A 27,818-nucleotide genomic window follows, 5' to 3' on the forward strand; every position below is an offset into this window, starting at 1 on the left:
ACAACAAAAAAGTCAGAAGTGGAGGTGTCGCTCAAATGGTAGATTAGTATCCTTGAACAAAAATGCTTAAGGACAGCACCCAGGCCATGAGTTCAAGCATCAGTACTGGCACAAAAAAAAAAGTGGTATGAATGGCAGTCATTTTTACTCAGGAATCCTGAATTTTCCAGAAAAGACAACAATGAAGGCACATGTTTGGTCAGTCAATATAAAGAAAATTCATCTAGAGTTGGAATGACTTGTTTGGGAGCTAGTGAGCTTTCAGTTACTAGATATCCAAGCAGAGTTGCAAATGATGCTGTAGGCAGGTTTCCCCCTGCCTGAGTGCCAGGGATCAAATCCAAGGTGAAGTAGGTAAACATTACCACTGAGCTACAAATCCAGCCTTTATTTCAGGGGATTTACAATTTTATTTTGCCAAGAATTTTCTCATCAAGTACAAGTTGACCTGGTTTTCTTACCCAGAATATAAACCCTTTAAATGTAACCCTTTTAAGAACCTTGGGAGGCAACTGAAATACCGTCCATGCTTTTCTGATTCCAGACTTGAACTCTGGGCCTCATGCTCATTCAGCTTACGAATGGATGGAATTCTTTTTTTTTTTGTATATATTTTTATTGTAAAAATATTATACAGAGGCGTTACAGCTACATGAGTAATGAGTACATTTCCTATAGAGCATTATTACCTCCTCCTTTGTTTTTTCCCCACCATCCCTTCTCTCCCCACCTCCCCAACTCCTCCTTCCCCCCCCCAAAGTTGTAAAGTTCGTTTTCAACATAGTGTCTTGTACATCTCATTGTTACAATGGGTCAATCTGTATCCTTATTTCAGCATTTTGTTATTTCCCTTCCCCTTCCCAAATTAGAAAAATGTATATACAAGATGCAGGGCACCGACATCAAATACAGTGTAAACAGGGGTTATATTGTGGGGGAGGAACATGCAAAAGAAACAAAAATAATCACATGGTACATTATAAATGCATTAAAAACAACAGCAAGAAAGAAAAAAACACTCGTGACCCTGTCATTTTGCATAGCATCATCTTATATGCTCATATATACATAGCTTTTGACCTTTGCTGCTTGTCCTAGACATGTACTAGTTATTGCAAATAAGGGAAACCATGGAACCTATGTTTCTTTAGGCCTGGCTTACTTCACTTAATATAATTTTTCCAAGTCTTTTCATTTGCTAACAAATGTGGCAGTGTCATTCTTTCTGATGGAGACACAGAATTCATATATATGTGTATATATATATATATGTATATATATCACATTTTCTTGATCCATTTATCTAATGAAGTGCATCTGGGTTGGTTGTATGGATGGACTTCTATCACTGGAGCCACACCTCCAGCTCCTTCCCATTCTTCTAAACCAGTGTGGCACAAGAGATTTTGGGCATAGGAACAGGATTCAGTCAGTTGTTAATTTGAACAACCCAGGGGCATGGCAGTGCCATATACATATGCCTTGAAAACATGGCTTGTTGGCCAAACATTAATATTGTCAGGCCATATATATATATGTATATATATATGTGTGTGTGTGTGTGTGTGACATATATATATATATATATATATATGTATATTCTTTTCTACTAAGATTTTAGTGTCCTTGAAGTCCAGCCATCTCATTCATGCTGGCATTCATCATGCATACATGTATCCATCAGATAAATATTTATTTATTTCTATTTGTATTTCAAATTCTGTACTAAGTTAGGAGACTACAGTGGAAAGCAAGAAATATGTGATCTTTGACCCCAGCGCTTTGCTTATAGCCTGTGGACAAAGGCAGATAAAGAATTTCAGTCAATTATATTTGATGAACAGAGTGACTCAGCACATGACAGCAGTATGTAAACCAGACCCACAGGAAGTCAGTCAGGGAACATCTCTTGGAGAGGGAATTTCTAAACCGAGAACCAAAAGAAGAATGAGAGGAGAAATAGGAAAAAAGTGTTTGAGCTAGATGGGACAGTATATAAGGAGGCATGGAGGTAAGAGGAAGCATATAACACACTGAACTCTGGCAAGAGAGGCATACATTTTAGGCAAGGCCTAAATCAGTTGCACTGAAAAGATTAGAAGGGGTCCTGTCACTCTTAAGGAGTTTAATATTTGCTCTACTAGAATAACATCACTGTGTGTGTGTGTGTGTGTGTGTGTGTGTGTGTGTGTGTGTGTGTGTGTGTGTGTGTGTGTTGTAGGGGGAGGTGTGAAATGATAAGTCTGTGGATTCAGAGATGTGGTCTGGTCTGTGATGCCTCTGGATTCAGAGGGTTAGCTCTTGGAGACCCCTTCTCTACATCTTCTCCTTTCCCTTTGTTTTCAAGAACTGCTCAGCACAAGCTCATCTGAGGGTCCTGAGAAATCTGAGGTGCACAGGCTCTGCGGTGTTTGTGATGAGTACATGTGAAGGGAAGGCACACCATCTGGGAAGGTCGCTGGGTCCTCTCAGCCATACTCGTTTCCCCTCCCTGCCCTACAGTTGCTTAGAACAGCTTCACTTTCATCTTCCATTAGTGGTGAGTGTTTGCTAAGATACTGATGGGGGAATGGGTTCTGCTGCCAAGGTTAATTTGGGAAAAAGCAAATGTAGATTCCCTTCCCATTCTATAGAAAAGGAAGTGATTATCAGAGAGACAAAGTTATTTGTTCAGGATCGCTGAAGGTTCTTTAGTACTACAATACTACAATGTAAAGCCAGGATTCGTAATAACATTTTGCTATGAATTAATACAAGTTATATTATATAATTTCAATTTATTTATTAAAAATTAAAATAACCCTCAATTTAGTCTATTGCTATATGCCAATGTGTCAATATATGTTTCATGTGTATATTTATTTCAGTCCTCATTGAACAGGCCTCTAATCACTATTTTACAGAGATAAAAATGGAAAGATTAAAAATAAATAACCAGGCACTGGTGGCTCGTATCTGTAATCCTAGCTACTTAAGTGGCTGAGACCTGCAGAATCTCTGGTTGAAGCCAGCCTAGGTAGAAATGTCTAAGAGACTCCATCTCCAGAATAACCTGTCAAAAATGTAGGCTGAGCGGGGCGTCGGTGGCTCATGCCTATAATCCTAGCTACTCAGGAGGCTGAGATCTGACGATCACAGTTCAATGCCAGCCCAGTCAGGAAAGTCCATGAGATTCTTATCTCCAATTAATCACGAGAAAACTGGAAGTGGAGCTGTGGCTCAAGTGTTAGAGTACTAGCCTTGAGCTGAAGAGCTCAGGGACAGCACTCAGGCCCTGAGTTCAAGCGCCATGACAGACAAAAATATGTAGGCTGGAATGTTACCCAAATAGTGGAGCATAAGCTGAGTGAGCAAGTCCAGGTAGTGGGAGGCACCTGAGTTCAAGCTTTGGTATACGAAAAAAAAGTAAATATTATTCTAAGGTTGTCAAATCAGGAAATGCTACAGTTGAGATTTTAATCAAGAATATTTTATTCTATTTTCCATGCTTTTAAAAATGCCATATTTCAGACATTATGTTGTAAAAAGAAAGTCTGTCAGCAGCTGTTGAGCTACTTAATTCATGGACGAAATCTTGCCTGGTGTTTGTTTTATTGAAATGATATTTATTGACATACAGGTACAAATGAAGAGCTACAACTACAGATTGGAGTGGTTACAACTTACAGAAACTGTATAATCTGCAAACAAAATATTTATTGTGATGCTTACCAGAAAACCTTGCCAAGCTGTGGTCTACAGGAGTCAACTTAAAAATGTTTTCTAAGTGACCTTCAAGAGAAGTCATCAGAAATGCATCCAAGGTGTGCAGGAGAGGTGGATACTGTGTGTCCTCTCAGTGAAATTTGGTGAATAAATAATAGAGGCCAGGAAATCTAACCTAGCTGGCCTCCTGCAGTCTTACTGTGTTGACTCAAGAGCGTCTGTAATGACCTCTTTTTGCTGTGCTTCATGAGTCAGAGTAGAGCCCTATCCCTTCCCCTCCCTGTCATAAATGCCTTAGAGCCTGGACTTGGATCCCAGGTTAATGGGTTTGGATCCACCTTTTCCCTCCAGCTTCAAGGTCCACATCTGTGCCAGGCAGATAACCCCAGGTGCTGTGGTAGCCTTATCCAGCTTCCCTTGACCATGATCTGCATGATCAGGGCTGCATTGTGTGTGGCAGTTCCTTAGTGTCTGAGTGCCCTAAACTCTCTAGAGGTTTATGACCCAGACTTTGCCCTATCAGCTTTGTGAAATTTCCAGTCTTCTGACTATCCTCTTTCTTGGGCCCTGCTCCAGGCAGTTCATATGCATGAGAGGAAAATGTGTCCAGCCTGCCTGAAGAACAGTATCTCCTCCTAGTCAAGATCTCTTCACAAAGTAAGGATGTCAGGTGATAGAAACGCCATCCTCCCTGTCCTATACCTGGGCCTGATGGGTGGATGTGATTCCTTATCTTCAGGAATTACTCTCTACTCATTCTTTTTTTCTACTCTGCATCTTAGTAAAGCCTTCCTCTTCAACTCCTCACATTCAGACTGTGCCTTCTTCATGGAATGAATCCTAGGTATGTAATTTTACAGAGATGGGAGGATCCATATCCAGTTCAAGGATGTCATGTATAAATAGAAAGAGGCCCAGAGCAAAGGGTCTGGCCACAGCTTTATAGATCATTGGGAAAGAGAGCCAGGAGAGTTGGGATGTAGGTCACTTCAACCAAGCCTGAGACTTTTCACTGCTTTTTCTTTCTAGCAGGATCAGGATGGCCTTTGACTTTAAAATTCCAGACTCCTGTCTCACCCTACATTTTTAGGGCCCTTAAAAAATAATTTCTACCACTGAGCTAACACATTCAGCCTGCGAATTTCTTCAATGGAACTGTTTGAATCGCTTGCAGGCTTTGGCTGGCCACTGAGGGACCTTGCATTCTCAAGCCTGCTTAGCAAAGGCTCAAGCAGCAGAACAGAAATGCAGCCCACCCCCCTTGTAATTCCTCTGGAGATCCAAACCGGGATTTGGAACACACCCGGATATGGTCAAAGAACCATCCCAGGTTTTGTGCCAAACCGGGGCCCCAGAACAGGACATTCCAGTAGTTTTGGTTTCAGGAAAAGAGGGCACCCAGCACTGTCCCCTCCCCCACCCTGTCACCCCCAGTAACCCTGCCAGACGGGAGTCCCGGAGGATTTAATTCATGAGGAAGTCCCGGTAACCCAGGATACTGAGTACACAGGGCTGGCAGGCGCAGGCCGGGGTCTGCAGTTCAGCACAGTGGGCCGCTGACATGAGTATGGAATGAAGGGTTTTCTCTGGCAAAGGTAAGCTTTCTCTTCTCTTTCCAAACCGCATCACCTGGCTTTCTAGGCAAACCTTTATTCAGCTGGTTGCTGGAGAGCTCTAGGAGGCTTAGACTCAGTAGCCATGGCTGAGAAGTTTCAGGAAGTCTGGTCGGTGCACTGGGAAGTTACAGGAGCCCACAGGCTCCTTTTGTTCCCTGTCGCCAAAATAGCCAGGATCACACTGGCTGCATGGTTTCCAGGATGATCCTAGGTCTGAGTGTAGTTCGCTGTCCCGTAGAAACAGCTTGCTCATCTGTCCCCCATGTTGCAGAGGCTTTTTGTGTGAAGATTACATAAATGGAGAACTCCGACCCTTAACAGCAGCCAGGTTTGGATTCCTATTTTGAGGCAAAGTTAGCACAGAGTAAGCAAGTAAGTGAAAGCTGAGCTAAGCAAAAAATTTGAAGATAAGGACTCTTCTTTAAACAGGGTTTAGATTCTGGCATGATTTTGAACAAACCCCTTCCCTTCTGTCTGTTTTCTACATATTACTAACGATGGTTTGTAAAAGTTTTATAGATGTGAGTCTACAATATATTCAATTTCTCATTACTGATTATCAGTTGTATGCCAAACAAGCCCTTCCTGAGGCAGAAATATCCATTATTTGTGTTTGATATTGTAAATAATCCTGTGAAATAAATACCCCCATTTTGGCATGAGAAAATTGAGCACAGGTACTTGGAAATAATTTCTTGAAAGCCTTGTCATACCTGTTACAAGGTTAGGTTTGAATCAAGGTCTTTGACTTCACTATGTTTCCTACCACAAGGTAAAGAAAGAGCAACAACAACAACAAAACCCCTAAGACTTTGTACAAGTACTGAAATATTGTTTTAATGACTAAATCCTAAGAAAGCAGTGAAGTGAAAATGTTCATCTTGCCAGAGGCTTCTGTTAGGAAATCTAGTGAGATGTTGGAGGTTGGCTACAGGGCAGCTCAGTATTTTGCGGCTCAGATGAGTGGTCTTTATCTGGGTGAACTTTTTCGTCCTTGTCTAGCTGACTTTAAAAGGGAGATGGGGTGAGGGAGAGCATTATTACATTAAAGAACAACTTGTAAATTCTCAGGAATACAAATTAGCTGAGGAGGCCCAGGTGATCTTGGGGTGACCTGAAGGTAAGGTAAGGTAGAGGAGGCTTGACTTATGGTACCTCACCTTCTCTGGTTAAACTAAGGTCTTAGTGTACATGAACTAAACTATGCCTAATTCCTCGTGGCCCAGAAACTCTATCTTTTCCTACCTGTGAATAGTTCTTCTGTCTGACTTCCTTCTTATTTTTTGTATGTTTTTGATCGTAAAAATGCTGTACAGAGGGGTTATAGTTACATGAGCAAGGTAATGAGTACATTTCCTATTGAGCATTGTTGCCTCCTCCTTTGTTTTCCCCCTACCATCCCTTCCCTCCCACCTCCAAACTTACCCTCCCCTCCCCCCAGCCAAAGTTGTAAAGTTCACTTTCAACATAGTGTTTTGTATATCTGTTACAATGGATCAATCTGCATCCTTATTTAAGCATTTTGTTTTTTTCCTTCCCCTCCCCAAATTACAGAAGTGTATATACAAGAGGCAGGGCACCAACATCAAATACAGTGAAAAAAGGGGCTATACCATGGGGGAGGAACATACAAAGCAACAAAAAAAATCACATGGTACAGTATAAATATGTTAAAAACAATAACAAGAAAGAAAAAAGATATTTGTGTCCCTATCTTGGGGTTCATTTTGCTTAACATCATCGTATACAGTCATATGTACATAGCTTTTGGCCTTTTCTGTTTGTCCTAAACATATACTAGTTATTGCAAATAAGGGAAACCATGGGACCTATATTTCTTTGGGCCTGGCTTACTTCATTTAATATATTTTTTTCCAAGTCTTTCCATTTCCTGACAAATGAGACAATGTCATCCTTTCGGATGGAGGCATAGAATTCTATTATACATATATATTATATATCTATATATCACATTTTCTTGATCCATTCATCTACTGAGAGGCATCTGGGTTGCTTCCATATCTTAGCTATGGTAAACAATGCTGCGATAAACATAGTTGTACTGGTAGCTTTAGTTTGGCCTTTGTGATCGTTTGGGTAAATGCCCAAACTTCCTTCTCATTTTTAAAATTTTCCTTTTCATCTTCTTTTCTTGGCCACCTTTCTCCTTTTTTGCTCATGTTCGCTCTTTCATTTCTCTTTTTTTTTCTTTTCCCTTCTCTTTTCTTTTCTCTTATCAGTCTGGTTCTTCTCTGTGGGCTCAGCAGAGACAAACCTCCTTGCCTAAGTGAAAATTTACACTAGGATTTCTTATCCTTCATTTCAGTTGATCTTCATAGCAAACTAACGCAGGACCCAAGGCAGAAATTAACACCATTCAACAGATGAGAAAACTTAGCTTCTGGAAGTTAGGTGACTTGCTGAAAGTAGTGTAATGAGTAAGAGATGTGCTTTTCTGGTGCATGAATCCTTTCCACTTAAGAATGAAATAATCAATTGGTTTTAAACACAGATTATGGGTTCTCCTTTATTCTGCTCTTCAAGTATTCTATAAAACCAAAGTAAACAACATGAATAGCCATGACAAATTATTCCTGGGGCTGGGGGAAGAAAGAAAGGAAGTTGGTAATTAGAAGGAATGAAAACTAGTATTTATCAGGCACCTACTCATTCCAAGTTGCTACGTAACATTACACCATTTAAACAATGGAAAACAGTGCTTACACCTAAATTTTTCTGGCTTCAAGTTCTCCTTCCTTACATTGAGCCATGTTACTTCCAAGGAGAGACTTTTGTATGCATGAACAAGTGCCCCTGGGTTTGGAATGTGTCACTGTGTATTGGAACTTCAGAATATATATGTTATGACTATCCATACAATGATAAATCCTTGAGATGCAGGTACAGCTCAGTGGTAGAGCACTTCTCTAGCATGCAGTACATGACAGTTGTCAAATACATAGCCTACTAAAAGAAAAATAGAAACAAATAAGGAAAGATGGAAAGAAGGAAGGGAAGGTGGGAGGAAGCTTTATGATCATAGTATGTTTCTTTTTGTGTATCCCAGTACTAGGGCTTGAACTCATGGCCTCGTGCTCTCTGGATGATGGCTGATGTACTACCACTGGAGCCATATCTCCACTTCTGGCTTTTTGCTGGTTAAGTGGAGATGAAGAGTCTCTGGATTTTTCTGCCCAGTATGGCTTTGAAATTCCATCCTCAACTCTCAGCCCTGAGTAGGTTTATAGGTATGAGCCACTAGCAACAGAGTGGCATGTTTCATTTATAAAATTATTTCCTAATTGGTAATACTAAAATAATAATAAGCTGAGCACCAGTCACTCATGTCTGTAATCCTAGCTATTCAGGAGGCTGAGATCTGAGTATCCTGGATCAAAACCAGCAGGAAAAAAAGTCTGATACTCTTATTTTCAATTAACCACCAAAAAGCTGGAAGTTGAACTGTGATTCAAGTAGTAGAATGCTACCCTTGAGCAAAAAAGCTCAGACCCTGAGTTCAAACCCCAAGACTGGCAATATTGATAAAGTAATAAAAGCCACATTTTGAAATCTATGAGGCAGCTAATAATATTAAAGGTAAAGACTATGGATAGAGAAATGAAGCAATTTCCCAGGTCATACAGTTGGAATAGGGGAGCCAGGATTCTTTTAGTAGGTGTGATTCCCAAAGCTGTGCCCTGGATGCAAAATGCAGAAGCAATGCTTATCTCACAAGATTTTGAGAATCAAATAAGATGGCAGATATGAAAAACACACTGTAAAATGAGAACTACTAGGTGAAAACCAGGTAACATTGTTGCTCAGTTTCTGGAGCGTTAGCCCTTTGAACCATTAGTCACCACTTCAGTGTTTTAATGCTCATTCATTGTAGGCTAAAGGTTTGTACTAGTCTCTCCTGAGAACATTTCCAAGCTTACCTTTATTAGTAGAATTTTAAAGCTCTTATTGGAGGATAGTTTTCTCTCTAGAAAAAACAGATCAAGGCACAACTGCCTTGCTGATACTTCTTTGAGGACCTTTGGAGGAGGTGCACCTACATTCAGATTTGCAGTAAACAAAGGATACTCCCTTCCTGTTGAGGGTTCCAAGGAATTGATATTTGTGATACCATATATGAAACTATAGTTAGGTGTATATGAGTGGCCCTGTGTTTTATTACAGGATGTGAGTATTGGAATAGTGAGAGAGCTGGAACGAGTCTTTTTTGTTTACTTTTTGAGATAGAGTCTTGCTGTGTAGCTTACGCTAGCCTTGATCTTGCAATCCTTCTGCCAGTTTCCTGAGTTCTGAGAATATAGGCAAGTACCATCACACCCAGCTGGAATGATTCATTCATAGTTCTTTATATATGAACTTTGTGTAGTTATGCATTTATGTGTTTTGTCAGGTTATAAAAATTCCATGACTCCCAAAAGATAAGAAATATATATTCTATCTATATGTGTTCCATTACTTTAGACGGTGGATACAAGCCCTTCAAGGTAATGAAACTCACCTAAAGTCATTCTTCAAACCAATGGCAGAATTTGAATTAGAACCAGCTAGTGGTTTATTTGGTGGTATGAATTTCATTTGGTCTTAGATGTTGACATATTTTGAGAAAAATGTAAATTGCATGCACTACTATTTTTTGTATATTGAATACTTGGAATGCATTCTCTTTGTTTCAAGAAAAATTCAAATTTGAATTACTAAAAAAAAAAGAACCAGCTAGTGGGGAAAGGCATGCTTATGCCTCTTCTACAGTACTTTAGCGGTTGCTGCTAGGACCCACCTTCTGGCCCTTCTCCACCCTGGCTGGACCCTTTTTTTAAAATAAGTTTTTTTAATTGTGAAAATTCTGTACAGAGGGGTTACAGTTATGTGAGCAAGGTAATGAGTACAGCATTGTTGCCTCCTCCTTTGTTTTTCCCCTCTCATCCTTTCCCTCCCCGCCTTCCTGACTCCTCCTCCCCCCACCAAGTTGTAAAGTTCATTTTCAACATAGTGTCTTGTACATCTCATTGTTACAATGGGTCAACCTGTATTCCTATTTAAACATTTTGCTTTTTCCCTTCCCCTCCCCAAATTTGACTGACATCAAATACAGTGAAAACAGGGGTTATACCATGGGGGAGGAACATACAAAGCAACAAAAAAAATCACACCTGGCTGGACCTTTATGGCATAAAATCCACCCTGAAAGCATTTTCAATGTGGGAAGTAAAGACAGTATACCAGCCAGATACTGGTGGCCCAAATCTGTGATTCTAGCTACATCTCAGGAGGCTGAGATCTAAGCCAGCCCAGGAAGGAAAGTCCAAGAGACTTATCTACAATAAACTACCCAAAAAAGCCAGAAGTGGAACTGTGGCTAAAGTGATAAAGTGCTAGCCTTGAGTAAAAGAAGCTCAGGAATAGTGCACAGGCCCTGAGTTCAAGCCCAGGACCAGCACATGGACACAAAAAGACAATATACTAGGCAGCCCAGAAATGTAACAGTACTACAATGTCTGATTTGGAGAGGTGGCCTTCTGGAGTCGATAGGATTTAAGTTAGCCCTTGGAGTAGAAGTACAGAAAGTAAAGGTTTTCATGGGAGATAGTAAAAGTAAAGGAACCAACCAACTTACAGGAGAAAAAAGAGGATGAAGGAAATCAGTTGACTCTACTATATTCCAAACACTGATATGATTGGTGCACTTTCATTTCAGTTTTTTAAAATTTATTTCTCCAAGGCTATTATCATACTCACTTTACAGATGACAAAACAATTTCTGAGGTGTGAGTAAAACTCAAGGCTACACAAGTGATCAATGGGAGAGCCAGGTTTTAAAATCAAGATCTCCCTAATATCAGGACTTTCTCCAAAATGTGTGTGTGTGTGTGTGTATGTATGTGTGTATGTATGTATGTATATATGTATGTATGTATGTTTGTTTGTATATGTGTATGTATGTATGCATGTCTGAATGTATGTATGTAGATTTGGGATTAAATACGTGAATGATTGTTGTGCAGGTAGAAGCCTGAGTGATTGTAAGGAAGTCTATAGGTTTTGTCTTTTTGTATTCACAGTAATATCTAGGATTTTCTTATAGGTGAGTTTGCATATCCTTTTATTCTTTTGCCAATACTGGGGGTTAAACTCAAGACTTTGCTGTTGCTCAGCCAGCACTTGGCACCACTTGAGACATGCCTCCATAGAGCCCCACTTTTTGCTGATTATTTTGGAGAGAGAATCTCTTCAACTTTTATCCTTGAGCTGGCTTCAAATCTCCAGATCTCAGACTCCTGAATAGCTGTGGTTTCAAGTGTGAGCCACTGGTGCCTGGTATATCTATTCATTTCTTTAATTTTTTTCTGTAGTACTGAGTATTGCATTTAAAATTTTGATCAATAGCCTGTATTTCATGCCCTTTAATTGAATATGTAAGGAAATAAATTATATAAATCACTGAACATATTATTTATGTGTGGTGTTCAATGAATAGTAGCTGTCATCAGCATCCCCGTTGTCTCTATCTATATATGTTTGAGGACATGTTGGTTTCTTTTTTCTCTCACATTTGTTTTGCTGGTCCTTGGGCTTGAACTCAGGGCCTGGGCTCTGTCCCTGAGCCTCTTTGTGCTCAAGGCTAATGCTCTACTACTTGAACCACAGAGCCACTTCAAGCTTTTTTGTTTATGTGGCTCTGAGGGCTTCATGCATGCTATCCAAGCATTTTACCACTAAGCCACATTCCCATCCTCAGTGGTTTCATTTTTAACTTATGTTTTTTATTATCATTAGGTGGTTGTACAAATGAATTACCATTCACCAAATCAGTTTATAAGTCCCATGCACCTTGATCAATAATATGCCAGTTTTTAAGGTGATCATAATCATGTATAATTACATGTGGTTTTTCCTAGTTATAGCTGTAGCTGTGGGCCTGTGCATATTTTCTATGTGCATCCACATAAGTGTGTAAGTATGTTTGGGGGAAGGTAGATATAACAGTGATAAAAATCATAGGTGCCAGAGTCACATTTCCTGGGATCAAATCGCAGTTCTACTGATTGTTAACTAGGTGGCCTTGGGCAAATTAATTTACACACCTGTTTTGCAATTTCAGCACTGTAATATGGGGATAATAATGGTGTCTACTTCCTAGACTGATTCTGAGGATTAAATGATTTAATCTGTGCAAGACACTTAGAACAGTGCACTCCTTGGATGCACAATAAGTGCTGATTTATTATTATTATGAAGGCCATTAAGGCTCTGAGAGGCAGTGGTTGTATGAATGCAAATGTTGGTATCCATGCCTGTAAGAACGTGTGTGCCAATGTATGCAAATGTGTGTATTTGTGTTTATGTAATGTTTGTGTTTCTGATCTTACTGTGTATGGTTACAGCAGAGTGCCTCATGCCAGTCCCAGGAAGCCTAATTTCCTGATTATTATTCTGAAATGAGAAGTTACAAGTTTGGGTCTGATGATAATTTAGAGTTAGACCTGTGAAATGGGTTTGTACATAGCCTTGAGGACCATTTTAGAGCATTTCTTCTGAAAAGTTCAAAATACTTTCCTCACAAACTCATTGTTTTATTGTTAGCTTTTTGAAATATAACATGCATGTAAAAAGTACATAAATCCTAAGTAATACAGTGCAGTGTATTTTCAGAAACTGACCACACCCATGTATCTAGCATGTAGATCAAGAAAGAACAGTCTGTCTTCCCTTCTTAGTCATTGATCTATACCACCAGGATCAATGTGGTCCTAACTCAATTGAGGGGCCCTTATTCATGAGCTGCCTTCCCACCCATGTCACTCCTTCTTGTTTTGTGTGTATGCTGCTACTGAGGCTTGAACTCAATATTCGGACACTGTCCCTTAGCTTTTATGCCCAAAGCTGGTGTTCTACCACTTGAACTATACCTCCACTTCAAGCTTTTTGCTGGTTAATTGGAGATAAAAGTCTCAAAGACTTTCTGCCCAGGCTGGCTTCTAACTGCCATGCTCAGAGCTCAGCTTTCTGAGTAGCTAGGATAGCAGATGTGAGCCACTTGTGCTAGGCTCTGTTCTAACTTCTAATAGTAGGATTATTTTTCTCTGATGTTTTACTTCACATAAATTAAATTAAACAATATGCATACATTCATAGTTGGTTTTCATCTGTAGCCTCACATTTGTGAGGCCTATCCATACTGTTGTGCATAGCCATAGATTGTTCTTTATCATTGTTGTGTAGAATTTCGCTATATGAGGAAAATTTAATTTACTCATCCATTTGAGTATCCATGGACATTTTGGGTGACTCCATTTTGAGTGTATGTATATCCCAGTAAATGTCTTTTGATGAATTATCATTTCTTTCTAAACCAGTTTTTAGGTGATGGGAGGTGGCAGCACTGAGTCTCCTTCTTTGCCTACAGGAAAACGAGCAAGAAAAGTGAGTTGCTTTAGGCACCAAGTGAGTCAGTGTGACATAATCAGCCTTCTGCTACCTGTTTCCTGATTCTTAGCCCAGACTGCATTCTTTCTCCTATACAGCTGAAGGAACAGGATTCAAATTTCTCTTCTGAAGGAAGTGATCACTAATTATCAGTACAGGTAATTTAACTTTGCCTTCCAAAGTCCTGTGGGTGGAGATCATTAAACACTTGCTGAACCAAAAGAAATCTGGTAGGTGGAGAAAAAGAATGTGCTGATTGGGTTTTGCTTTTTCAGCCACTACATCTGGCTTTGGCCTCTGCAGTATTCCAGATGCAAGTAACGTCCCTTTGTTCTCTTTTTCTCATTCCAGCAGATTCCGTTTGCCTATTTCTCAGTGTTATGTGGGTCATGGAGCCAGTCCACTTCCTCTGGGCACTGCTGTTTATGCAGTCCTTATGGCCGCTACTGACTGATGGGGCAACTCGAGTCTACTACCTGGGCATCCGGGATGTGTACTGGAACTATGCTCCCAAGGGAAGGAATGTCATCACAAACCAGCCTCTGGAAAGTGACACGTAGGTTTAATCTCATTTGGTATTAGAGCTGAAGTTGGATAAGGGTACTCTTAAAGTTAGGCAGTAGCCTCTTCTCTTTTTTTTGTATGCTACTATATGGCCTTGAACTCAGAGTTTCTTTTCTTAATGTTTGGCCTTTTTTTGCCAAAATCTGGCACTTTACCACTTGATCCACAGCTCTACTTCTGGCTTTTTGGTGGTTAATTGGAATAAAAGAGTCTCATGGTACTACAACCCTCAGATTTTGGCTTCCTGAGTAGCTAATATTATAAGCACAAGTCACCAGCACCTGGATAGCAGTAGCTTTTTGATGATTCTTTCCCAGAGTGTGGTTACAGCCAGCTCCCAATTTCTGTCCCAGATTTCTCTTCTTTCATAAATCAGCAGGTTTCCTAGGAAGATGGCTGCTTGACTTAGAAGCTAACATCACATAGGGTATCTGTCCACACTGAAGTACTGTAGTGCTTTTAAAGTGTCTTAAAGACAATTCCATATTTTCTTGATTCCAGGATGGTATATACAATGTTGATTAAATAGCAATTGTTTAGCTTATAAAAACCATGATGTGTGGATAGTGTTTAAAAGATGTGTGTAGTGGAACTACGCATGCATTGTCTGATAGAACTACCTTGATTTTAGATATTTGAAAAGTTGAACAGGTAAACTGAGTCATAGAAGTAAGTAATGACAGTAATGGCTATCATTTAGTAATACTATGTGGTAAGTACCATAGAAATTACAAACTTTGTCTCACTTTATTCCTATAAAATATCTAGGAAGTGAACATGAATATCCTCATTTTCAAATTTTTAGAGTTGAGGATCAAACCACAGGCCTTGCATAGATCAAGCATGTGCTCTACCATTGATATTTACAGCTATTCCATGTTCCAGATGAGAAAAACTGAGACTCCTGGAGATCAAGTGACTTATCCAAGTCCCCATAGCTTGTATATGCAAGAGCTAGGATTTGAACCTGGGTAATATGAATGCAAAGCTTGTACTATTATCACCACTGTGCTGCTCACAGTATTCACCTTACTTGATTTTTAAAACTTGGTACTCCATAAATTCCTGTGGAATAAATGAATGAATTAAATAAATGCATTAAAAGAATCTTTTGTGCCACATGCCAGTAGCTCACACCTGTAATCCTAGTTATTCAGGAGGCTGAGATTTGAGGATTGTAGCTTGAAGCCAGCCCAGGCAGGAAAGTCCCTGAGACTCTTATCCCCAATTAAGCACCAGAAACATACAAGTGGCGCTGTGGCTCAAGTGGTAGAACATTAGTCTTGAGCAAAAAAGCTAAGAGACAGAACCCATGCTTGACTTCAAGCCTTAGTACAAGCACGCATGAAAAGAAAAATCTTTGTGATAATGACTCAGTTTATCTCTCCAAAGCCTCAGAGTTTTCCACAGTTGGTTGTAACATCTCTAGGAATAATTATAGTAAGAATAACATCTCTTTTTTCCCCTCCTCCCACCTTAGAGTGCTGAGGATCAAACCAAGGCCTCATACATGCTAAGCGAACACACTACCATTTAGCTCTGTGTCTAGCCCAAGCGCTATTTTGTTATTGACAGAAACTATCCATGTTGTTTGAATCAGAGTCCTTATATTAAAATTAACTTTGAAAGAATATTTTAATTATCTCCTGTTCTTAATTCTTTGAAATAAATCAGCATTTACTGATAAAATTATCTTAAGTTCTTTATGTATTTAAATATTCCATTTTTGTTTCTTGTGATTCTGAGAATCAAGCCTAGGGCCTCTTCCATTCTTAGCATGCAGTCTGTCCCTGGGCTCTACCTCCAGCCTGCCCTACATTGCAATTCTTTTAGTCACCAGTAACAACTGTCCGAGTTATTATGTTCATTTTCCAGATGGGGAGAATGTGCAGAGAAGTAATGTAGCTTGCTCTACATCCCACACATTTGGAAGTGGCAGAGTTGACATTTAATTCTTGGTGGCCTGGCTCCAGATGCTGTGGTTATAACCACTACCTATAGTTGGTATTACAGCAGTATGATGCCAAAGCCACAACAAATAAAAGAGTCAGTACTCAGTTTCCTTTTCCCCCTTACTATATATTGGATTGAAGCATTTGAAGCTGGCTTTATGGAGATTCAACATGCTCAATATATAAAATTTTATTTGTTTTAATGTACTATCTCCTACTCCCTTTTGTGTCAGTACAGACTTGAACTCAGGGCCCTGTGCTCATGCTTGGAATTTTGCTCAAGACTATCATAATTGGTGGTAAGACTGTCATGGATTTTCTTGCCCAGGTTTACTTTAATCCTTAGTCCTCAGATCTCACCCTCCTTAGTTGCTAGGATTATAGGCCTGAGCCACCTGGCTCCCCATTGTCAAACCATAAAACCTAAAGCTTTTGTGTTTTCATGAGCATATTGTCATTTCCTAAACCATGATGTTTTGTCCTGAACCATGAGGGCACATTTTTGTCAACCTCCTCTGGAAAAGAGACTTTTTGTAGTTTGAAAATAGTAGAAAAATTGGAATTCTTTTTTTTATTTTGCCCCAGAGTGGCTTCTAGCTTTCTAAAGTCTGACAAGAACCGGATAGGAAGCAACTATAAGAAGACCATCTATAAGGAATACAGAGACAACACATATACTGAAGAAGTGGCCCAGCCTGCCTGGTTGGGCTTCCTGGGGCCTGTGTTACAGGCTGAGGTGGGAGATGTCATTCTCGTTCATCTGAAAAATTTTGCCACTCGTCCCTATACCATTCATCCTCATGGTGTTTTCTATGAGAAGGACTCAGAAGGTAAAAGACCCTATTCTTTTTTCTCTTTTACTAACACATTTTTTTTTCTAATATCACTTTTCCTTTACTCCTGCCTGAGAAAGAAGAACTGGAAGAAAGAATAACAGTTTTTACAGGTCAGGGTCTTTCTATGTATCCCAGGCTGGCCTCAGATTCATAATCCTACTGCCTTAGACTCCTCAGTGCTGGGATTACAGGTGTACACCACTAGGCCTAACCAAGAAAAGGATTTATTTATGTATTTATTGTGCCAGTACTAGGACTTGAACTCAAAGCCTTCAAAGTGTTTTTCCTTAGTGTCTTTGTTTGAGGCTAATGGTCTGTCAGTTAGACCATGCCTTTACTTCCGGCTTTTAACTGGTTGAGGATGAGTCTCAGAGATTTTTTTCTGCCGTAGCTGGTTTTCCACTGCATTCCTCAGATCTAAGCATCCTCAGTATTTAGAATCACAGGTGTGAGCCACCAGTGCCCAGCAAGAACAGCTTTTTAAAAATATATTTTCCTTGAGTTAGTGAAGACTTTAGTCAGAGTAAGCACAACCGAGTTCTGGTATCAGTTCTGTTTTTCATATACTATATGACTGGGGCAAGTCACTGATCTTTATCAGGAATGTGAAGATACAATTCACTTTGTACCACAAGGAACTATTTGACATTTCCATTGAATATTTGAATATGCTTTGAAAAGGAAAGTGTGTTATGAATGTAAGGTGGTATTATGCCACAAAAAATCTTACAAAAAATTCCATGCCTGTAACCCTAGCTATTCTGAAGGCTGAAAAATGAGGATCATAGTTTGAAGCCAGCCCTGGGCAGGAAAGTCCCTGAGATACTTACCATCTAAACAAGCTGGAAGTGGAATTGTGGTTCACATGGTAAAGCACTGGCCTTGAGCAAAGTAGCTCAGGGACAGAGCACAGGCTCCGGGATCAAGTCTCACACACACACACACACACACACACACACACACACACACACACACACACACACACATCACAACATTTTGTTTTTCTTAAGGGGCATTATGCCAGACATTGGTGGCTCATACCTATAACCTAAGCTACTCGGGAGGCTGAAATCTGAGGATTGAGGTTGGAATCCAGCTGGCAGGAAATTCTGTGAGACTTTTATCTCCAATTAATGAGCAAAAAGCCAATAGTGGAGCTGTGGCTTAACTGGTAGTTAGGGCTGCTAGCCTTGAGCAAAAAAGCTCAGGGACAGTGCGCAGGCATTGAGTCTAAGCCGTTAGTACTAGCACACATACACAGAAAAAGAAAGCATTTAGTTTACTTTTCTGGACTCCCTTTATTTCAGGTCCCTTGGCCTGTAATACTTAAAATAGTAAGTGATGAAACTGAAGAAGGTAGTCAGAGAATCCTAGCTAATGATGAGGAAGCAGAGAAAAGGAAATTTTTATACACAGTTGTTGGAAGTGCAAAGTAATATAGTCATTACATAATTGTATGAAAGTTCCTCAATAAACTGGAAATAGAACTGTTCCCAATGTTACATATTTGCCTAAAGGAAATGAAATTAGCATGTTGAAGTGACACCAGGATGTCTGCAATACTAGTCACAATATTCAGAGTATTATATTCTCCTAAAGGTTCATCTGTACACAAGTAGGCAAAGAAAATTGTTATAGGCCTGGGGATGTGGGTATAGAGTGCTTGTGTAGCACATATAAGGCTTTGGGGTCCATCTCCATGATTGAAAAAATGTGGTGTACATACACAATGGAATGCTATATACCCTCTATTTTTATTCCAGTGCTGGGGTTTAAGCTCAGGGGCTGGGCCCTAACCCTTAGTTTTTTATGCTCAAGACTGTTGCTCTACCAGTTGAGCCACAGGTTCACTTCTGGCTTTTGGTAGTTAATTTCAATCTTTAGATCAGTCTCCTGAGTAGGTAAGATTACGGGCATGAGCTTCCTCTGACTCTATTCATTGTTAAAAGGAATAAAATTACAGCTAGATGCCAGCTACACTACAGTGCCTGTAATCCTAGCTACTCAGGTGGCTGAGTTCTGAGGATCACAGTTCAAAGCCAGCCAGGGTTGGAAAGTCTGTGAGACTCTTAATCTCCAATAAACTACCCAGAAAAGGCTGGAAGTGGCTCTGTGGTAGAGCACTGGCCTTGAGTACAAAAAGGCTCAGGGACAGTGCCTAGGCCCTGAGTTCAAGCCAGTGGCTCATGTAATCCTAGGTACTCAGGAGGCTGAGATCTGAGATTTGCTGTTCCAAACCAGACTAGGCAGGAAAGTGTGAGAATCTTACCTATAATTAATTACCAAAAACCAGAAGTGGAGCTATAGCTCCACTTGGCAATTAGTGGCCTCAAGTAGTAGAGTTATAGCTTTGATCTGAAAAGCTGTGGGATGGTTCCCAGGCCTTTTCCCAAGAACAGCACAGACACACAACATAGATTAACCAGGGGATGTTGTGGTATTTTAAATAAGTCAGACACAGAAAGATAAACATCATATGATTTCACTGGTGCAGAATCTATAACATGCTGATTTCATGAGAAAGATTACTCAACTGCAACATTGGCAAAATCAGATAAGAAGAACAAGTTCTGGTGTTATATGACATAACCAGGTGAATATGCTCATTAATAATGCATCATGTATCTCAAACTAGTGGTTTGATGTAGTTATACACACCTATAATGAAATCCCAGCACTTTTCAGGCAGAAGGATCAGCCAGACTCAGATAAGAAGGCCTGGTCTCAAAACAGCAAGCAAAACATAGTTTCTAGAGAAAATTTGAATTTATGCACAAAAATGGTGTGTTAAGTCAGGTGCAGGAGGCCCATATCAGTGATCCTGGCTACCTCAGGACACTGGAATCTGAGGATCACTTTGAAGCCAGCCCAGACAGGAAAGTCCAAGGACTATTATCTCCAATTAACTACTCAAAAAAACCCGGAAGTGGAGCTCTGGCTTAAGTGGCACAACACTAGCCTTAAGCAAAGTGCAGAGACAGCTCCAAGCCCAGAGTTCAAATCCCAGGACCAACACTAAAAAAAAAAAAAAAGAGTTAAAGGTAATAGATAAGGGACAAAGAAAGAAGACCTAGTTTGGCCATGAACTTCACATGACCTGGGGCTAGTTATGTCTCCATTTTCTCTTTAATGTGATTTTTAAGTTACCTTTAGACTAGAATTCTATGAATATTTTTTCTATAGCAGGTACTTGAAGAAGGCAGTTTTTTTTTAAACATAGTATCATTCTGCAGAATGGCCTAGAACTCACCTTATAGTTTCACACACTAAATTATAGATCCTCTTTCTTCTGCTTTCCCAGTGCTAGGATTACAAATGCGTACCTCTCCTCCTGATTCAAAGGGAGGGAATGCTGTCTTTCCCTTTGCTTCCAGGGCACCAAGTTTGTACTAGAGCACTGCAAGCTTAGTCCAAGTAACCTTTCGCTTAGCCAGTTGGCTTACACCTCTCTGTTCATTGCTTTTTTTGTGGTTTTTTTTTTTTGTGTGTGTGTGTGTATGTGTGCTGGTCCTGGGGCTTGGTTGCTGTCCCTGAGTGTTTGTCCTCAAGGCTAGAGCTCTATAACTTGTACCACAGCTCTATTTCTGGATTTGTGGTGGTTAACTGAAAATAAGAGTCTTGGACTTTCCTACCCTGGCTGGCTTCTGTAAGGGTTGCCAAAAGGAAATTCCCATGGGGTTCAAGGGAAAAGAAAGAGAAAGAGAGGAGAGATGAAAAGGGGAGATAGAGAGCAGAGGGAGACAGAGGGATTAGAGAGAGGGGAAGAGGAGAAGAGGAGAGGAGAGAGAAGGCAAGAGACAGGGGAGAGAGAGAGACCAGAGGGAGAGGGGAGAGGGAGATCGGGGGAGAAAGGGGGGAAGATAGAGCAAGGAGAGCTATTAGGGACAGAAAGGGGACAGGGCAGAGAGTGGAGAAGGAAGATAGGGGAGAGAGAGGGAGAAAGGGAGGAGAGGGGAAAGTGGAGAGAGGGGAGAAGAGAGTGGGAGGGAGAGAGAGAGATCAAAGTGCCACATGCACAAGATGGAGGCGTGTGGAGCAAGAGAGTTTATGTAGGGAGGAGAGAGATTGTATAGGGGAGGGCACATATAGAGGTAACCTCTGACCTCAGATCCTGGAAACCCAAATGGGAGAGAGGGGAGAGAGAAAGAGGGGAGGAAAGGGAGAGAGGAGAGAGAGAGACGAGGGAGAGGAGAGACAGAGACACAGAGAGAGACAGAGAGAGAGAAAAACTGCTATGTGCACAAGATGGAGGCGTGTGGAGCGAGAGAGCTTATGTAGAGAGGAGAGAGATTGTGTAGGGGAGGGCACATATGGAAGTGACCTCAGAGGATGAAGAAATGACCTCATATCTTGGGAACCTTGCACTTCCCCCAGCACCAAGAGGTGCTGGGCGGGGACTTCCAGGGAACCAAGGGAAGTGAGCATTTCTCCTGGGCAGACCTAACAGCTTCAAATGGAAAACCTCAGCCTTCTGAATAGCCAGGATTAAAAGTGTGATCCACCAGCTCTTTGCTCTCCACCCATTAGTGATGTGAAGTCTGGGATGAGAACACTATTGTGAACCTTAGAATCCTATGTTCCTCAAGAGTGGACTCAAGTATCCTATATGTTTGCCCTCTTTGGACTTCTTATCTGCCATGCTTCTTCTCATCTGAGTATTAGGAACATGTGATTTCATTTTTAGGATCCCTATATCCAGATGGCTCTTCTGGACACTTGAAAGCTGATGATTCTGTTCCCCCGGGAGGCATCCATATCTATAATTGGACTGTTCCAGAAGGCCACGCACCTACTAGTGCTGACCCAGCGTGCCTCACCTGGATCTACCATTCTCATGTAGATGCTCCACGAGACATTGCCACTGGTCTCATTGGACCCCTCATCACCTGTAAAAGAGGTACAGTTTCCAAGAATGAGCTATGCTATGTAGTTTGGGTTATCTGGGGGAAGGAGTCATATAGTTAAACTACTTTCATATTGGGCAACAGCTGGAGGACTGTTAATTCAGTACCCTTGTTTGTTAGCAAGGAAAACCCTGTCAAACTCCCTGTGTGGGGCTTGAACTCTGGGCCTGAGTACTGTTCCTCAGCTCTGCAGCTCAAGGTTAGCACTCTACCACTTGAACCACACTGCCACTTCTGGTTTTCTGGTGGTTAATTGGAGATAGAGAGTCTCACAGACTTTCTTGCCGGGGCTGACTTTGAACCATGACCTCGGCCTCAGATCTCAGCCTCCTGAGTAGCTAGGATTACAGGCGTGAGCCACTGGTACCTGGCTATACTATTTTTTTTTCTTATTTCATTACCTTTTCTTATTTAAGCATAAAACAAAATGAAAAACCATACAAAATATTTTTCTGTTTTCTTTGTCTGTGACTGTGTTTCTCAGGGCCTGAATGCAATCCCTTAGCTTTTCTGCTCAAGGTTGGTACTCTACCACTTGAGGCACAAGTCCTATTTTCTTTTTTCTTTTAATTTAATTTAATTTTATTTGTGAACATACTGTACAGAGGGGTTACAATTACATGGGCAGGATAATGCGTACATTTCTTACCAAGCATTGCAGCCTCCTCCTTTGTTTACCCTTCACATCCCTTCCCAGCCTGCCCCCCCCCCCCCCCGATGTTATAAAGCTCGTTTTCCACATGACAACTCGTACTTCTCATTGTTGCAACAGGTCCACCTGTATCCTTAAACGACTTGTTTTTCCCCATCTCCTCCACAAATTATACTGAAATCAAATATAGTGAAAGCAGGGGTTATACTGTGGGGGAGAGACATACAAAGCAACAAAGAAATAATCTTATAAATGCGTTAGAAACACATGCATGAAAGAAAAAAACATTAAAATACATATCTAAGGGTTCATTTTCCTAACATCACATTATCTGACCTTTTCTGCTTGACTCATACATATACTAGATGTTGCAAATAAGGGAAACCATGGGGCCTATGTTTCTTTGGGCCTGGCTTACTTCACTTAATATAATTTTTTCCAAGTTTTTCCATTTCCTAACAAATGGGGCAATGTCATTCTTTCTGATGGAGGCATAGAATTCCATTGTGTATATATACCACATTTTCTTGATCCATTCATCTACTGAGGGGCATCTGGGTTGGTTCCATATCTTAGCTATGGTAAATAATGCTGCAATAAACATAGTTGTGCTGGTAGCTTTAGTGTGGTCTTGTTTGTAAACATTTGGGTAAATGCCCAAAAGTGGGATTGCTGGGTCATAGGGGAGTTCTATGTGAAGTCTTTTGAGGAACCTCCATACTGCTTTCCAAAGTGGTTGGACAAGTTTACATTCCCACCAACAATGAAGTAAGGTTCCCTTCTGTCCACATCCCCTCCAGAATCTGTTGTTGTTAGAGCTCTTGATTTTTGCCATTCTAACTGGACTGAGGTGGTATCTCAATGTTGTTTTGATTTGCATTTCTTTTATGGCTAGGGATGTTGACAGCTCCTATTTTCTTACTTCTTATTTTACTTTTGAGACTTAAATTTTGTCATGCACCTAAGTGCTTGTGGTGCACATCTGTAGTCTTAGCCACTCAGGGTGTTGAGATCTGAGGACTACACATCAAAGCCAGCCTGGGCAGAAGAAAAGTCAGTGAGACTCTAATCTGCAATTAACTACTCCCAAAAGTGGAAGTGGAGCTGTGGTTCAAAGGATAGAGTACTAACGTTGAGCAAAAAAGCTCAGGGACAGTGCCCAGTTCAAGCCTAATGACTTGCACCTAAAACAAAAACCAAAACAAAAAATAACCAACATTGTTATGCTGGATGGCAAATCACTTTGAAGTGAGGCATATGGTATGGATTTAGGTATGGATTGAGAGTCCGGCCACCAAGTTTAGCAGAGGATTGAAAACTGAACTTGGGATGAGATATACTCAAGGAGTCATTAATTAGTCATGCCTGAAGATCACAGTGTTGCAGGTATGTGGCTAGGTTCAAGTACTAGGTTGAAGGCAGGCAAGGACAGTGGGAAGGAAATACTCTAGGTCTTATATGTTCCCACCTTTAAGTCATGGGTTCAAATGTATTGTTTCATCTAGAAAGTTAAGAAGTAGTATAAGGAGCCCCATCTGCTTTTCTGTTGCTGACAGATTTTTAAAGCTCCCTCTCCTTTCTTTCTATTCATTGTTAGGTGGCCCCTTGGAGCTTATATTGCTAAAGAAAGGACATTCCCAAGGGTACCATTCTTTTCTTTTTTATTGTTAAATAGTTTCCCACAGAGGTTTCAGTTTAATATAAGTTTATAAATACAGTACATCCTGATCAATTTTGCCCCTTTCATCATTTTCTCCCATCTCTACCAACCCCACTCATCCTCTTGAGTTAGCTGGTTCTATTTTCACATAGGTATGTTGAATGCATTGAATACTACGACTGTTATCCAACTCTTTCTACCTCTATTCATCTGCCCCTCTCACACTCTCAGCTTTCCAACCCATGGTTGGTGCATATTTTGATAAACTATAAGCTAGTTGTTCAAAGGAGTTGTACCATTGGAATCTTCCTCACTCCAAGTATACTATACTTTAGCTAATATGTTTGTGTTATATATTCATGTGATCCTATGTATGTTTTTATATATGTTCATAATTTATTAAGGGTACCTTTCATGTGTGCCCTAGGAACCTTGAATGGAAACTTTCCTCCTCGGCGACAAGATGTGGACCATAATTTCTTTCTGCTCTTCAGTGTGGTAGATGAGAACCTTAGCTGGCATCTTGATGAGAATATAGTTACTTACTGCAAAGATCCTGCCTCAGTGGACAAAGAAGATGAAGCCTTTCAGGAAAGCAACAGAATGCATGGTGAGCTAGGAGAAAGTAATCACATTCTGACTGTGGACCTTGGTCGAGAGTTTCCCCTAGACCCAGTATTGGGTGGGTGTTTTCACATAACTGGTCCTTTTGATATGTATAAGGATCCAAACTCAGTGACATTTCTGTTTTATTTTGTGAGGACACAGATTTTCAAGATTATGGATCAGTAAATGGTACAGCTAAAATTTTAACCCTTGCTTTTGCTTTAAAAATGATGCAGACTGAATTATCTAACTCTGGAAAGAAATGGATGCTTTCAAGTTATCCTGCTTACAGGCTTCCTATAGTACATTTGGTTTATGTCTATATTAAATAAATTAAAAACAAAGTAAAGGCACAGAAGCCCCAAGGCATGAGCAGAGAACTGGTTTTTTTTTGAAATAGAAATAAGTTGATTTTGTTTTTATTAATAAAGGAAGTAATTTGCTTACCTTTGCCAACAGGAGTAGGCTCAAAGTCAGACAGCCCCAAGGATTACTGAAAACTCAGAGGGAAGACATAAAATATGGTTTATACAGCTCAAATTTCTCTTAGGTTTTATAACAATTGATTATGATAGCTGAGGTGATTAGTCAACTAGTGTGACATTTGTCCTGTGGAAACTTCTGAAGGAAACCAGCCAGATAGGAAAGATGAGTCTGCAAAATAACCCCATTCCCCAGTGAGTTTCTATGATTTCTGGTTTTCAACATTGACTTTACCACATAATAACTCTGTGGTCTTCAGAATGAACTAATTTCACCTTTCTGACCCTAACTTTTCTCATTAAAAAAAATAAGACCAATGGTATTTGCCTATTTCCCAAAGCTATTTGTAAACTTAAATGAGAGAATGTCTAGTCAGCTCCTAGAGAGTCATCCCTGAAATCATAGCTCCTCAGGGGGATGAGATCTGAGGATCATAGTTCAAAGCCATCCTGAACAGAAAATTCCCTGAGATTCTCATTCCCAATTAATCAGCAAAAATGCTGAAAGTGGAGATGTGGCTCAAGTTGTAGAGCACCATCCTTGAGTCAGAAAAGCCAGGTGAGCACAAGACATTATGAGTTCAAGCCACAGTACCATCACAAAAAAATGAGGTAATGTATATAGTTAGCACAGCATGCTGTTTAAGCTCATTTAAATATTATCTTTTTTGATATATGGTAAGGTTTTTCTCTTTTTTTGCTGGTTATAGGCTTGAATTCAGGGTAATTCAGGGTCTGGGTGCTGCACTTGAATTTTTTTGCTTAAGGCTAGCATTTTACCACTTGAGCCACAGCTCCACATATGACTTTTTGATGCTCATGGACTTTTTCCACGTGACTTCAAACCAAAGTCCTCAGATCTCAGCATCCTAAGTAGCTAGGATTATAGGTGTGAGCCACCAGTGCCTGACTTCTCCCATTTCTATGTGCCATTTTCTTTCTTCTTCTTCTTCTTCTTTTTGTTGGTTGTGGGGCTTGAACTCTGGGCCTGAGCACTGTCCCTCAGCTCTTCAGCTCAAAGCTAGTGCTCTACCACTTGAGCTACAGCACCACTTCTGGTTTTTTGGTGGTTTATTGGAGATAAGAGTTTCATAGACTTTCCTGCTCGGGCTGGCTTTGAACTGCGATCCTCAAATCTCAGCCTCCTGAGTAGCTAGGATTACAGGTGTGAGCCACTGGTGCCTGGCTGTGCCATTTTCTAATACTTTATTTTCTTTGGGTTTCTTTTGCAGCAATCAATGGCTTTGTCTTTGGGAACTTACCAGAGCTGAGTATGTGTTCACAGAAGCATGTAGCCTGGCACTTGTTTGGAATGGGCAATGAAGTGGATGTCCACACAGCTTTTTTCCATGGACAGATGCTGACTACTCGTGGTCACCGCACAGATGTGGCCCACATCTTTCCCGCCACCTTTGTGACAGCTGAGATGGTGCCCCAGGAGCCTGGCACTTGGCTAATTAGTTGTCAAGTGAACAGTCACTTTCAAAGTAAGATCTAATATTTATGATCTTTAGAGTGTAAGTGGAGTCAGTAAGGTCAATAGGATGCTGGGCTTCTGGCTTGGAACAAAAAGAATATCTTCCAGGTCAGGTTCTGGGTATAGTGAAACACTAGACTTAAGTCAGGGTACTTCTTGGCACTGCCACTAACTTTCTGGCTTATGTTGGACACATTTTTCTGGATTTAGTTTCCCCCTCTTGCATACAAGATTGGCTAGGAATGGACAACTAGACATTTAAATTACTTTTTCTACTCTGAAAATTCTAGTAAATTGAGACCTGGAGGTCTGATAAACAGAAAGTGAAGGAGAAATTTAAGGAGAGTAGATTAAATAGTGAAGGAGAAATTTAAGGAGAGTGGATTTAAGTAAACATGGATTAATGTAGCTAAGTAATGACACTGTGGTTGAGATCCAAAAGCAGTAGGGGCAGAAGTTGCATTTTTTTCTCCCAGAGGGAGAATGGTGAGAGTAATGGCTTATTGTGCATTGCCTTTTTTATATAGTGCAGAAGTTTTTTTTTTTTTTCCCCCACAGAGCGAGAATGGTTAGAATGATGGCTTTATATTGCATTGTTTTTTGTTTTTGTTTTTGTTTTTTATAGTGCAGAAGGGTTTCCCCCCAGAGGAACAGTGGTTAGAGTGATGGCTTATAGTGTATTGATAGTTTTTAGAACATTGAGGAACATCCAAGGGGAGGAAAAACATGTGAGGCAATGGTAGAGTAGTAGATAAGTGGTTAGGTCTGACATGTAGTCTCACCTGTGATCAACACACTACAGTATACCCTTGGTACCCATATGTTGATGACTCCAGGGAGAATGCCATTGAGAAAAATCCATGGATGTTCATAATGCATAAGGTTTAGTAATATTTTTTCCCATAATGCTACCTGACTTCTG

General features: G+C 40.4%; 1 protein-coding gene across 2 annotated transcripts in view; it reads left to right on the forward strand.

Moving 5' to 3' along the window:
* Positions 1–5,141: 5,141 nt before the first annotated feature.
* Positions 5,142–27,818, forward strand: part of Heph (hephaestin) — an 86,240-nt gene continuing 63,563 nt past the window's right edge. The window contains exons 1-6 of one of the 2 annotated variants that reach the window (XM_042670910.1): positions 5,142–5,300; positions 14,118–14,319; positions 16,865–17,109; positions 21,800–22,012; positions 24,759–24,941; positions 26,652–26,906. In XM_042670910.1, the coding sequence (XP_042526844.1) occupies positions 14,144–14,319; positions 16,865–17,109; positions 21,800–22,012; positions 24,759–24,941; positions 26,652–26,906 (1,072 nt within the window). In that variant the 5' untranslated portion in view covers positions 5,142–5,300; positions 14,118–14,143. Of the gene's footprint in view, positions 5,301–13,926; positions 13,994–14,117; positions 14,320–16,864; positions 17,110–21,799; positions 22,013–24,758; positions 24,942–26,651; positions 26,907–27,818 lie in introns of those variants that run through there. The other variant, XM_042670911.1, reaches the window with a different exon arrangement.

This window comes from Dipodomys spectabilis, unplaced genomic scaffold (genome assembly GCF_019054845.1).
Source record: "Dipodomys spectabilis isolate Male_0828 unplaced genomic scaffold, ASM1905484v1 ptg000586l, whole genome shotgun sequence".
Classification (NCBI taxonomy): Eukaryota; Metazoa; Chordata; class Mammalia; order Rodentia; family Heteromyidae; genus Dipodomys; species Dipodomys spectabilis.